The sequence below is a fragment of the Opisthocomus hoazin genome, chromosome 4 (genome assembly GCF_030867145.1).
Source record: "Opisthocomus hoazin isolate bOpiHoa1 chromosome 4, bOpiHoa1.hap1, whole genome shotgun sequence".
Lineage (NCBI taxonomy): Eukaryota > Metazoa > Chordata > Aves > Opisthocomiformes > Opisthocomidae > Opisthocomus > Opisthocomus hoazin.
The window spans coordinates 69,032,912-69,046,607 of record NC_134417.1 but is presented as its reverse complement, the minus strand read 5'-3'; the positions used below and the strand labels follow the sequence as shown (position 1 = coordinate 69,046,607).

Below are 13,696 nucleotides of genomic sequence, written 5' to 3'. Positions count from 1 at the left end.
AGACTGACTCCTGCACTCCAGTTTGTGTCCCAGTCATTGCTCGAGTGCATTTTGGGAATACTAATTTGGGAACCTAATTAGGCTCCCTCTGATAGTGGGTAACTTTTACAAATGAACAGCACTACCATAATCTAGTGGCTATATTAGGACTTGGACATAGGAAATTATGGGTAATTTATCTTATTTGAAAGGAATTTAACGCTGATGCTCTGGTAAAGCTGCATCTTAGAGACAGATGCACTCAGGTAAACAGCGGAGGGGCCTACAGGCTGCAGGACACTGATTGCTGCGAACTGGGTTCTGGGTGAGAGAGCTGGCTGCTTCATTGAAGCAGTGTCAGTGTTTCCACCCATTTTACTGCTGTTTTGTTGTCATTCAGGTATTCACTGAAGAAATATGCTTCTGTTGGAAAAAGCTGAGTAAATAGGTTAAGTGAAGTTGACAGTTCATGATCTACCACAGAATACACCAACAATATTTTAATATAGTTACTGAATCGTAGTTGTGGTTTTGTAAGCCGTTTTACCTTAAACTCTAGGTAATTGTTAAAATAAACAAAATAGGAGGCCAAAAAAGAAAGCATGAAAAGCATCTGAGTCAAGGAAAAACAGCAACAAAATCCCCTTTTATGAGGTATGCCTTGCTAGAATCCTTTTTGATACATCTAAATCAAAATAGTAAATAGCTCAATATTTTTAAGGTCTAATGGAAAGGAAAACCATGCACATGGTTGGCAAGCCCTTGTTTCTGCAGACGTGACTGGTTTCCTCATTTGCAGAATCATATTCGCTGTGAACAAAGGCTTCCTGATTGTTGTATGAACTTGACTAGAAAGCTATCCTGCAGCTTAAGAGATATCAAATATTAATATTGGTGCTCATGTAGCCAAAGGTGTGTGTACTGAATAGGTCTTGAGTCTGGATATAGCTGCAGTCTCTTGTAAAAGCCAAATACAATTTTAAAATTACAGTGATAAATCAGTGCAATGTGTTTTGTCAATAACTGATGCTGGGTAAAATCAGATACAACCTCTGAGTCTCAGATAAAAGATAGAGCCAGACGAAGCAGAGAGAATTGTATTTACCAAGAAAGGAAATATCTTCTTACCTTTTTTATTTTTTTTTAATTCAGAGTAGGAGGCAGCAGGAGGTTTGGTGTGTTAAAGACATATACACATGTAGGCATAGATCATTCACTCTGTGTTTTAAATACAGGGCATTGCAGGGTATCCTGAACTGTTGTTTAATGAATGGGTTAAAAGAAAGTTGTGTCTTGTGTCACAGCACAGGTAGGTGCTGTTGTGCAAGCCTTGCAGTACGTGATGCATCCAAACGGTTTCTGCTTTCAGTTTGGGTAAGTAATAGCCATGGAAGTATGTGCCTGGAGAACACTGAACAGTGTCTGTTCTTCCTGTAATCACACACAGGTTCCCCAGTGGGTCTGACGCGACCTGGCTTTTAATAACCTAGCCTTATGCGTGGCTTCCTTCTCTCAAAATAAGACTGCAACAGCAGGGCATGTGTTGACCTTTTATCTTTTGGAAAACATGGGGAACCCAAGGGGAGTTCACTACTTGTCAGGAGGTCCTCCCTCCACCTTCCCAGGCAAAAAAGTGCTCAAGCTGCAGTATGTAGATACTCGGTACTCACCTGGTGATCTCTCCATTTACCTTTTGGCTTTTATGCACACTGGCCATTAAGGTTTGAAGTTTTGATGATCCCCCATCAGCTCTGTCTTTTTGAAACAAGATTGTCGCTTTTCCTGTAGTGTAACCATGGAAACAGACAGGGAACCCTTAAAGAAGTGATTGAACATGCTGTGCTAATTAATCCTACCCTTCAGTTTTCTTTCAGTTGAAGGATGTGGTTAAATAAATTTTGCATGAGTAAGCATATTTGGATGTGCAAAAAGGTATAAAATATGTAGCAAACTTTCTTGCAGAAGGATATCTGAAAAAAGACCCTGGTAACTGTCATCTATTTGCATCTGGAGCATCCAAACAAGAAATGCAGTATCTTGTCAGTGTTTCACAAATATATTTTGATAGCATTCTTTTTAAACTGTAAATGTATCTGAAAGATGAGGATATTTTTTCATGCCTTAAGTGTGGTGACAGACGTTTGCATTAATTTTGAGTCTTTAAGTGAAAGTGTTCATAATTGCAAATGCCTTCTTTACACAGAGCATTATTCAGAAAAAGCAAACTTTGCTCCTTCCGTGAGAGAAAGCGGCTCCTCCAAGGCGTTAGCCTAATTCAGGCCCTTTCAGTTCTGCACAGGGGCAGCGACTGACTGAACAGAGTGACTGTGCCAGATTGCCCTCTGCCAGATTTTAGCCTTTGTGAGTATTTCCCGGAGTTGTTCACGCCTGCTTTCCATTGGGCCATTTAGTCTCCAAAGTAGTGCCCAGCTAGGAAACCAGTTGGCCACAACTTAAAACATATGGCCTGTACGCATAAACCTCTTAAACTCGGTGATGCTGTCTGATGCCAATGTATGACCTCAACTTGCTTTTACAAATTAAGCTTTTGTTTATAACTTTCTCCATTCCAGGAATGATCCTCTTACTAATTGAGAAACCAGATGTAACAGCTAACCTCAAATGAGGCTTTCATGGTGTTTTGGGAGTGAAGAGCAGATTAAAGAAAAATGTTTAGTTGTCCAACAGGCTTGGATTAGCCCAAAAGGGCCAGCCTTTGAAAACTGGATGGATTTTAGTTCACCTGGAATGAATTAGAGGTGGAGGAGATCTAGAAGCAGTGGGCTGAGGAAACAGGATGGGCAGCAGTCCCAGAAGGATGGGAGGACTGGTTCCGTGCTGGACGGTCGCAAAAGAGGAGGAAAGGTGTACTTGGGCTCACTATACCATTTGCCAAGCTCCATTCTAGCCAGTAAAGTGGCAAAAACTGGCAGGCAAGCATGGTTATTGTATTATTTGCAGCATGATTTCTGGTATGGCACGTTGGGTACTTATTCCTCCCTACATGGGAGATCTCTTAAGTGTGCGGTTCAAAGACTTGTGTCACGGAGCCGAGTTCCTTTTTCACCCCACAGGCTCTAAAGTTTTTTGACAGTTTTCCCCAAATCACATGACATTGCTGGGTGCATAAAAGTGCCTTTTCCCTGCCTGCATATGCCTTTTCTCCTATCAAAGCTAGGTAGAAGATTGGAGAAGAAGTTGTTTGCAACCAAATTCAACCTTCTTCAGGCAAGACTAAAGGGAGGCAGGCCTGAGACAGGCAAAGGAGGAGGGGGGCATTCACCATACAGGCTTCTCAAATCTGTTCGTAATTTTTGTTTACCTTAATAGTAGGTCCACATCCACAGACTTAGGGACTACTGTTTCAGTTTAGTCACGTGGGGTATAGGTGCTCAGAAACTCAGATTTGTTAATGTTTTTCAGGGTTTGGAATAAGAACTATTCACCAGTTAGAGCATTTGGTGGTGTCTTTTCTCCTAGAAGCAAAACATTAATCTGGAGGCTGAGGCACAGCAGAGTGTGTGATGTGACCTCTCCTCTGGGCCTCTTTGGGGCAGTACCTGGCCAACCCTGAGTTGTCTGTGTGAGCCAAGTTATTCATCAAGCTGGTAATCAGGTGCACAAAAGTAAAAGAGAGAGAAGTCTGGGGGGGGGGGGGGAAAAGCTATTCGTATTTGAAATGTAATGGTTTTTAGAAAAGATTCTGGCATACAAGTCAAATTATTCCCCTACACTGGTCTAATTGCTATAATCAGCTGATAGTGTGATCTGCTGGCAAGATTTGCCATCATTACTATGGAGATGTATTCACTGAGATTAACTGTTCTTAAATAGCTTCTCCAGTGTATGAAGAATAAAGGTGCAAAGGACTTTCATCTGCACTCTTACGTGAATTCTTATGTTGTATATTTCTTTCTGAGTGTATGACTTTGATTTCTGTAAGGTGTAAGACATGACCTTCTGTTTTAGTAGTTTCATTTTTTTGTGTATGTGAAAGGGAAATCGATAATTTTTTGTTTAGGAAGACTCAGAAAAATCTAGTAGCACATTCTCCTGATTTCCATTACTTGTGCATATCCAGTGTTCCCAGTAAGGGAGTGGATGGTCTCAAGGCAGTGACTAGAAGCAAATTATTTGGAAAAGGTGTTTACAGGCACACGATGGGAACAGTCAGTGTAGCCCTGAAAATCTTTTTCCATTTCCTGGAGGAAAGAGGTTTCTGTAGGAGAACAGTTAGAAAGATGTGCTCTCTGCTGCTGTTTTTAGCATATGAGGGTCTCTCCTAAAATCTTTCCAATTTTACATGAGATTATGATTATGATTTTGTGGTAATGTGAATTATTTTAAATGACTGACAAGCTTAAAAGACAATTATTGTAAATAGTATATCTTTAGCAGGCCACAGATTTCACTGAAAATATTTCTGCTTCTGAGATTGATGCACTGCCAATATACATTTGTTGAGAGAGAAGAATTTTGCATATACCATTTTCTGGGTATTACTGGAAAATTAATATTTATTTGAATGGTAATGTGTAAGTGTGTGTACTGCTGTCATATATAAACTTGAATAAGCAAGCTGGGGTTTGCAGTGTAAGCTGTGGAAGGTTTGCTTAGGCTTCCCTAAAAAAACATTTCTCATCTGTGCACTATTTATCTGAGAGTTTCCTTTTAATTTCCTTTTTCTAAAGAACATTGAAGTGAAAGACTGTCGATGCCTAAGGATGAGCAGTTAATGGAAACGAAAATCTTTGTTTATTTGTCTTTCATTTAGATATACCACGATGTGTCTTTGCATCTCTCTTGAGCCTATGGTTGTCATTATGAAAAGAATATTTTATTATTCTTTCATAATATTCAAAGATCTGTTTAGCCAGGTACTAAATGGCAGATGCTACAATGTTCTTTCGTTAAGCAACTTATTCTAATACTAGAAGAAAAGAAAGCTTGCAACATGCCATCATGTTATGTGATGTGTGCTCATATATCCTTTTAGAATCGTAACTATACAGCAAACTATTTGTCGTGGTTTAACTCCAACTGGCAGCTAAGCACCGTACTGCCACTCGCTCATTCGCCTCCCCAGCAGGATGGAGGGGAGGAGAACTGGAAGGGTAAAAGTGAGAAAACTCACAGGCTGAAATAAGAACAGTTTAATAACTGAAATAAAATAAAATATAATAATAATACTAATAATTAATTGTAATGAAAAGGAAAATAACAGAGAGAGAGAAATAAAGCCCAAGAAAGATAAATGATGCAAATGAAAACAACTGGTCACCACCAATGTACCGGTGCCCAGCCTGTCCCCGAGCAGCAACCCCCCGGCCAGCTTTCCCCCTGGTTTGTTGCTGGGTGTGACATTGTGTGGTGTGGGACATCCCTTTGGTCAGTCGGGGTCAGCTGTCCCGGCTGTGTCCCCTCCTGACTCTTTGTGCACCCCCAGCCTACTCGCTGACGGGGCAGTGTGAGGAGCAGGAAAGGCCTCAACTCTGTGTAAGCGCTGCTCAGCAATAACTAAAACATCCCTGAATTATCAACACTGTTTTCAGCACAAATCCAAAACATAGCCCTGTACTAGCTACTATGAAGAAAATTACCCCGGCCAAAACCAGCACATTCTTTGTTTTGTTTGCATTAATTTATTTGTTTTTACCCCACAGGTCTTGCAAGAGCTAAATCAGTTCCCAGCCATACATATTCTAATGAAGTGGTAACCCTGTGGTACAGGCCTCCGGATGTCCTTCTGGGATCAACAGAGTATTCCACCTGCCTTGACATGTGGTAAGTATAGAGTCCTTACACAAAACTCTATGTAGGTGCTTTAACTCTGGTTTGGTTTTTTTTAGATGTGTAAAACAAAAACAGCGAGACTAGTGGTACAGGTTGAAAAACTTGTGTGTAGTAATCTGTGTGGTTCACTCAGTATCTGCCTAACAGAATCCCCTCTGCCATCCCGCTGGCTGGCACCTGGCACCTGGCCTTGACATGCCACTAGAAGAGCCATTGGTGCTTTGTTAGAGACTGAGTTGTTACTTGACTGTTGTAGTCTTAATGTGGTACTTTGATATGATATGATACTTATTTTGGAGAAGATAGACTTCCACCATGCCCAGCTGTAGCAAGGACCAAACTAGGATTCTCTGGATGTGAGGATACAGTCTCAGTTCACAATCTATCGTACTTGTTAGCAGTAAATCAGTGTGTGACACATCACTGAATAGTTTTCTTTCAAACCTACAGATTTTCTTTAGACCTGCAGGTTTGAAAGGGCAGTTTGACGGGTACAATATATAGCACCTTGCTCCTTTTTGTTAACATCATTTAGTCCTGTGTTGAACAAAGATGATGTTTGGGTTTTTGACTGTTAGAAACAAAGATGGACATGTATCCTGTAGGTTTTGAGGCCATAGGATCTCTGTAATCTGTACGAATTCTGTAATTGGTAAGAGCTTCAACCGTGTTAGTAGAAGCAGTGCATGGGGATTCAAGAAACAGAAATGTGGAAGAAATGTTTTTCCTTACAAAGAAAGTCTCTTTCTCTGGAAGGCGTTAATTTTTTTTGAATGCATATTTCACTTTTTATATCTATACAACTTGTTTTGTTTGAGAAAAAAAATATACTGAGCAAGTTTCAGAAAAATACAATGGTTCTGTTGTAGTTTGCTGAAATATCTTTCTTTAATAGAGGCAACCTAAACTTAGAATTATGATTATGTTAAAATCTAGAGGTAACTGTAAGACAAGGTTAAAAGGACCTTATGTTTTCATATGGTCAGTGAATAATATTTGTCAAGGTAATCTTGCAGTGGAGTACTGAACCTGATGACCTAGCAGTAGTATTTTTTTGCTGAAGGAAGGGAACTAAGCATGACTAGGTTATGTTCAGTCCTGTAGCTGAGATCAGAGAATGTGGGATGAAAAGCTATATTTTTCTGAAAATCTCATCTAGTTTTTCCCCATAGCACTGTTAAGTCTTGACTCCTAGGGGCAGAGAATCTTCAGCATTGTTTCATTTGAAGGCGTTACAGAATAGAAATACCAGATTACCTAATACTGAAGAGCGCATTTAATGTGACTGGGCCTCTGGCTGCTGTGCATAGGTGAACCAAGAGGCAGGAGAAGAGAGGGTGAACAAACACCTCCAAATGTGAACATTGTGATATTGCAACTGCACCAGAAAGGCAAAGCCAACATCTTCAGTAGTTGTCTGCTTTTCTTCAAACTGTTCTCTACCTTACATTACAGATCTAAAATACTTTGCCCCTGCGTCTCAGCGTCTCATCTATCCTAAAACCATCCTGTTTTCCCGAAAACCAGGTTCAGCCTGGTGTCTTCATAAACTGTATGCAATCTCTGCATCCCATCTGCTCCTGACCTTTTCAGTCACCTCTTTTCCCAGATACACCTCTGACACTCTCAGCAAGAAGCTCGGCTTGCTTGGGCTGAGACAGGACAACTGCATCAAAGGGTGGAAACAGCTGAGAGACATAAATAGTTCCTTCTGCTCGTTTTCTTGTCGTTCATTCTACATGTGTTCAGTTCTTGAGAGTCTCACATTTTTGCGTATATGTGTACATACATGTCTCAATTTGTAAAGAGCAAAGAGAATGAGAGAATATGTGGAAACCGCTAAGGAAATTTTTTTACTGCTTTAATAGAGCAAACTGCTCAAGAAATCCTCTAAAATGCTTTTTTAGTCAAAAGAAACATTGTAATTTTTTCAAGGTTTACCAATTTAAAAAATTACTGCACTTTGAAATTAAGGGGGGGTTTGATTGTGTTTCTTTTTTTCAGCTGAACAAAACATTTTAAAACATATTTGATTCTTACCGAAACTTTTTTCACGAAGAAAAATGGTTCACTGAAAAGTTTGATAGCTCCTAAACCCAGATATTTTAATGTTCCTCCCAGTAAGGATTTTAGTAAAAGAGGTGTTAAAAAGCATAGTGCAACTATGTGATGTTGCTGTGGTAGAGATAAAATTAAGCCATGCAGCTAATAGAAGCATTTAAAATCTATTATAATTGCAGACTGAGCATTCCTTTCATAATCACATGTTTATAGTCAAATTACCATGAACAGCAGGGAAGATCAAGGAAGGACTCAAAATGCTACTTCAGCAATCCAGGTCATATTTTTGCCAGGACTTTTATAATGATGCAAGAGTACTGGGGAAGAACACAATAATTACATCTTCAATTATAACAATAAATGATGTCTTCTTGTACAGAGGGCATTTCATATGGGTATAAAAAGATGCAGTTGCTCAGGGATAGAGGTGGTGAGTTTTGTTTCAAATGAAAAATGATGTGATACTGCTCTAGTACTAGATTAGTAGCCCTTACAAATTTTTGCTGCCCTGTACAAACTGAAGAACTATGAAAAGCTTAGAAAAAAGCGCTAGTAATACAGTTTCTTTCACATGGCAGGAATTTATGTAGAGGCTCAGCTACTGCCACATCACAAATTAGATTAGAGTAAATGCATATTGTATGTGACAGAAGAGCTTTAGGTTTTCACTTCTCTGCTTTGCTGGGTTATCCTAGACAGCGCTTCCAGTTTGATCGCGAGAGGTGTGGTTGCATGGTAAGGTCACTTACGCTTACTTGGCACATCTAACAGTGAGCTCTGCTGCAGCACAGACAGGCTTGGGGCTTTATTTGTACAACAATTGTACATAGCTGGGCCATAATTACATTAAAACCACTTAGCGACATCCCAGAGTGGGAGGAAGGGAGATGCAGAGAAACCCACCTACCATGAGATTCCAAGGTAATTTGGTAATTTGTTATCAAAAGTGTGTTTGTAGCATTAGCATTTTTATGCAATTACTGGCATTATGTCCTTATGGCAGATAGTGTGTGCTCTCCTGTGTCCTTATTGATGATCTACGTGATGACAAAACTAGGCAGCCACTTTACTAAATATTTAAATAATGTTGAGGTAGAAAGCACAGCTGTTTCTTCCGTTCAGGAAAAAACAAAACAGGGGAGCTTTGCTTTTGCCATGATAAATGACATTTCATGGTGGTTCCCAAGGAACAGAAAGTGGAGCTCCTACTGAGTAGAAGACCAGCTGCATGAAAAAGGAGTCCAAATATTAACCACTGGACAGTGGCTGGGAAGCAGGTGGCAGAGGCTGCCGGCTATTTTTACACTTCATTTGCCAGTGTAGGGCATTAGGACAGTAACTAAAAGCTAATGATCCACATGCAGTTTTACATTATCCTGCATTCTTTTTTTACATAGCCACTGGCAATAAAATAATATTAATGAAGACGTACATGCATTAGTGGTGTGAGGCTGGTGATGGAAATCGATGTGGTGGGCTTTGTGATTTACTGCTGACAGCGTCTGATACAGCAGTATTGTGTGAATGTATTATACTACCCAAGACGGCATCAAAGAGATGTGATAACCTTTGATATACCTTCCTCCCCCTTGATGAGGACTTACCAGTAGCAAGGAAAATGGCTTTGCATCGCCTCTGGTGTAACTTGTCCTAATCCTTGAATTTTACAGTCCTTTGAAAGTCAATGGAAAGAAAATAAACTTCAATACATAAAGGGTTTATCAATTACTAAAACCCATATATAAGTAATACAGAAACATAGGGGAAAAAAATCTCCAAATGAACCTATTGTATTTGTTCCTTACAGGAAGAATACAGTACAGTAAATGAAGCAATTTACACAGGTTATTAAATCCTTTTTGATTCTGGTAATGCATGTGCTGCTACATCTGGGTTGCTTACATCAGGAAGTCACTAGGGATAGTTTATTTTGAAGTGCAGCTGGCTTTAAACTGTGTTTGCTAACAGCTGACCATTTTTTCCATATCCTGTTGTTTTGCTTTTTAAAAATACACTCTTATTCACAGTTCGGGTAACCTATGAAGTTACGGGCCATGATATATTTTAAATTCATTTTTATTAACTAACATCAGCTATGTTTAGTGCTGCGGAAGAAAGCACTTAGAACTAGGCCAGCCAAATGTTACGGAATCGCTTGTTAAAACACTGTTATTTAACTTTGTAACATCTGGATTGCTATGCATGATTTCAATTCTGATTTTAATTTAGGGAAAATTCTGTATATATATGGAGTTTTTCTGTCTATCCTATATTTAGAAAAATATGTGGTATTTTTCAAGAACAGACCATTTCCCACACACAGCCTGCTCCCAGTGCAGATTTGAGTGCTCACTGTAATTCCATGCATGCTTCCATGAATATTTGACCAATGAAGACCTATGACAGTAATTAAGATATTTATTAAATAAAAATGAATCTTGTCTTAGACACAGGTGCACCAAATTATGTTTTTTACACGGGGGACATTACAAAGGCATCTTTGTCCTGTATCTACTGTAAACAGTTTGTAGTGAAAGAAATCTGAGAGCAGGAGTCCTGGTACGCCCTGAAGAAATACTGCTTGGGGCCTGAGAGAGAAAACAGCGTAGGGTAAATTAGTTCTTTTTCCCTTGATGTTCTTTACGATTATGACTTCCACTCCAATGAAATGCTAATCTGTAGGATTAGGATATTAAGGTGAGGATATTGCAATAACCGTCAAGGTATTATTAATTAAACTTATCGCATTGATAGTGAGCTCTTCAGAAGTTGTATCAGCTGAACTAGCTTTTGTTTGGAAAATCCTCATAGGGTTGAATTCATAAAAACACTATGTGGGAGGAAACCACCTTGACCATAGTTATTGGAAGGGTGTTTCAGTTCCTGTCTAAAAATTACTTTTATCCATTTGGAACATTAGATTTACTCTCACTTTTCCACTGCTAGAAATACATTTCGTGTGTATCAGGAAAGTACCTTAAAAAGGTATCTGGATCTGGAAAACAAAACCAGGAAGAACATGTTCAACAGGAAAATATCTCATGGCAAAATGTTGCTCAAGTTTGAAGATTATTTTCTTGCACTTTTTTATCATTTTGCTTTTGCAGAACAAGTGAGTCTAGTAGAGAGATTCTTGCGAAAAGGGATCATGTACATTTAAATCCTTCATGAATATAATATTTCTTGATAGAGAAGCTGAGCATTGCTACAGAGGGTTGGGTTGCAAAATAAATTTCTGGAGCTTTTATTTCTAGGTAGTTCAATGATACAGGCAAGAACATGAGCACTCTATTTACTTGTAATTACAATTGCTCAAGAATGACTGTAAAGAAGTACTTTGAACTATCATACTTTCAAGTAAATTGTTTCTCATTCATTGCATCTCAGACAAGATAAAAATCTCTGTGCCCTTCCAACTTGTTGCGTATTTCTCATGGATTTTAGGGAAGAGGTTCCAGTACTGCCTCTTGGTGATAAATCCATAAAAAAAGGAGTAGTTTGGTTTTGAGGGGATTCTCTGTGTGTTTTGGTTTTTTTTGTATTCTGAGATATTTAATGGACAAACTGCATGTAGTTTGGGAAACTTGAATGAAACCTCTACTGTTCCTCTGAATTTCAGGAGTCTTACCAGGAGGACTGCTGAAAGCAATTACTTGGTTTTCATAAAATGCCTTCCCCTTCTGAAGCCAAATCCTGCACACTGAAAACAGTCTTCGTGACCAGACAGAAACCTGATGTGAAGACCCAGCATAGGTCTTCACTATGAGGAACATGCTGAATGTCATCACCTGCACTGAGCCTGCTAGAAAGCAGATCTGTTCAGGGCAGAAAGTCAAACAGTTTAAAACATACATAGTAAGCATATAGGCTGTCTATAATCTTGATTTAAGTGTAAACTGAAACTTGGTTAGGAAACAACTCCTCATTTCAGAGTGTGTCCATAGTCTCTTTTATGGATCCATCAAGAAAAATCAGAGTATTAACAGAAGAACACAACCCTAATAATCTTTTATAGATCATGCCTCACCAAAGCTTTTATGTTTTTTTTACAGTATTCAAGTACAGATAGGCTGGAGATTCTTCACATCACTATGCACAAATGTTACACAGAGACAGGAATGTGAATTTTTAAACCAGAAATATAAAACAAACCCACTAGTAAGCAAGTTAATTTTAAGGCAGTACCCTCCTGAATTATAAAAGCTGTGCAGAATTAAAAAATGCGGTTTTCTGAGGCATCCAACTTCATTTTTACAGGCTCATTTACTATGTCAATTCAAATGCGACAATAACTTATCTGGCTGTGCTATTAACGCTTACTCCATATAAGGCTGTATGGTGACAGCCAGACTTGCAGGAAATTAAGCAGGACAATAGAAGAGCAGTATTAGGTGGTTTGGCCACATATGGTCTCATCAATATATCAATAGGTTTAGTCACGCTTTTTGTCATCAGAGGGTAAGCCACCTATTTCAACATTAAATGGCTGTCACTTCTACTTTGCAAGGTTATCCTATGCTGTTCCATTGCAAAGATCTCTGGATGAAGTTGCAGCATTTGCCTTATGTATTCAAAATCAGAAGTCCTATAAAGTGAGTAGGAAAATCTGAATTGAATACACTGAAATATGTTAGGCTAATGTTAATTTGTCACAAATTATTTCTCAAGTGCTGCCTGAAGATGGCATTGTGTGCTGAGTGTGCACAAACAATATGTAAATAACGTAACCTTGGAGATGCATGCACATTAAAGCCAAGTTAATTGGCTGTATTTCATATTTCAAGAAGTGATCTTTGTGTCATAGAAACTAAAGATGGGAGTGATCTGCGAGCTCATCTTATCCACCCTGCTGTTAATGTAAGTCTGCTCCCTGAAGAATATTCTTAAGTGTTTCTGCTTGTCTAGTTTTACATGACTGCAACTGTGGAGCTTCAAGTCCAGTGGGAGGCTGGGGTATGGCACAGTTGTTAAGTGTATTTCTCTAACACTCACCCTAAAATTTTTATTTTCTAAAGACATTCTGCAATTTCTAGTTATACTGTCTTGGATCTACCTACAGTTCTGGGACCCATTAAAATCCTAATCAGTTATTCCCTGTCCTTCATTCTGCATACTTTTAAATACAGAGTCATCACATTCTCCCTGTCCCTTGTGTTTTCTTGTAGCCATGAATGACATCTTTCTCTTAATTTTTCCTTGCAAACCAGTTCCTCTGGCATAAAAATAATTTTTGCTTTGCTCAAAAATCTCGCTGAGCTGTTTAATAGTTTGTGAGGTCTACAAAAACAAGACTATTTCTTTTTGTGTTCGGTGTGTGTGCACTTAAGGTTTGTGATTCAGGGATCCTATTATATACTCAGTTTCTACTTGCTCTGAGCCTTAGATTCACTGATGCCTCTAAGACATCTAAAATACCATTCAGCCATCTTAAAGCCTTTATGTGCTGTTACGGCTTTCTGGATGTTTCCTATCTGTTCGATGTCATACCTTTTATTATTATTATCATTATTATTATAATTTCTCTTTTTTTTTCAGTATTCATTTAATCGTCTCTTTCTAGTGGGCTTATTCTTCAATGTGCTGAACACCATAAGCTTTGAAACCAAGCATAAGCTTAATTTTTAAGTGAGCCAAAGGGAACAGCACAAACCTCTAGCACAAACCGTGAAGTTTGTTTATGTTTCTGTCCTCAGTGATTTTAATGACCTTTTGATTTTTGTGTTAGTTGTTCATTTAACTCCAGTACTCTTTCACTCTCATTTCAGCTTGTGACTAAATAGAGTACTAGGTTCCACAAGAGTCCAAGACATATGATAGGGTTCTTTCCAACCAGGAAATTTTTCTTCAGTAGGGTTGTTTGCAG

At 38.8% G+C, this 13,696-nt stretch overlaps 1 protein-coding gene across 5 annotated transcripts in view; it reads left to right on the top strand.

Moving 5' to 3' along the window:
* The window catches only part of CDK14 (cyclin dependent kinase 14), a 320,879-nt gene that overhangs the window by 179,940 nt on the left and 127,243 nt on the right, over nucleotides 1-13,696 (top strand). For all 5 annotated transcript variants that reach the window (XM_075419363.1, XM_075419365.1, XM_009936147.2 and 2 more), the window contains one exon: nucleotides 5,643-5,763. In XM_075419363.1, coding sequence (XP_075275478.1) covers nucleotides 5,643-5,763 — 121 coding nt within the window. The remainder of the gene's footprint in view (nucleotides 1-5,642; nucleotides 5,764-13,696) is intronic.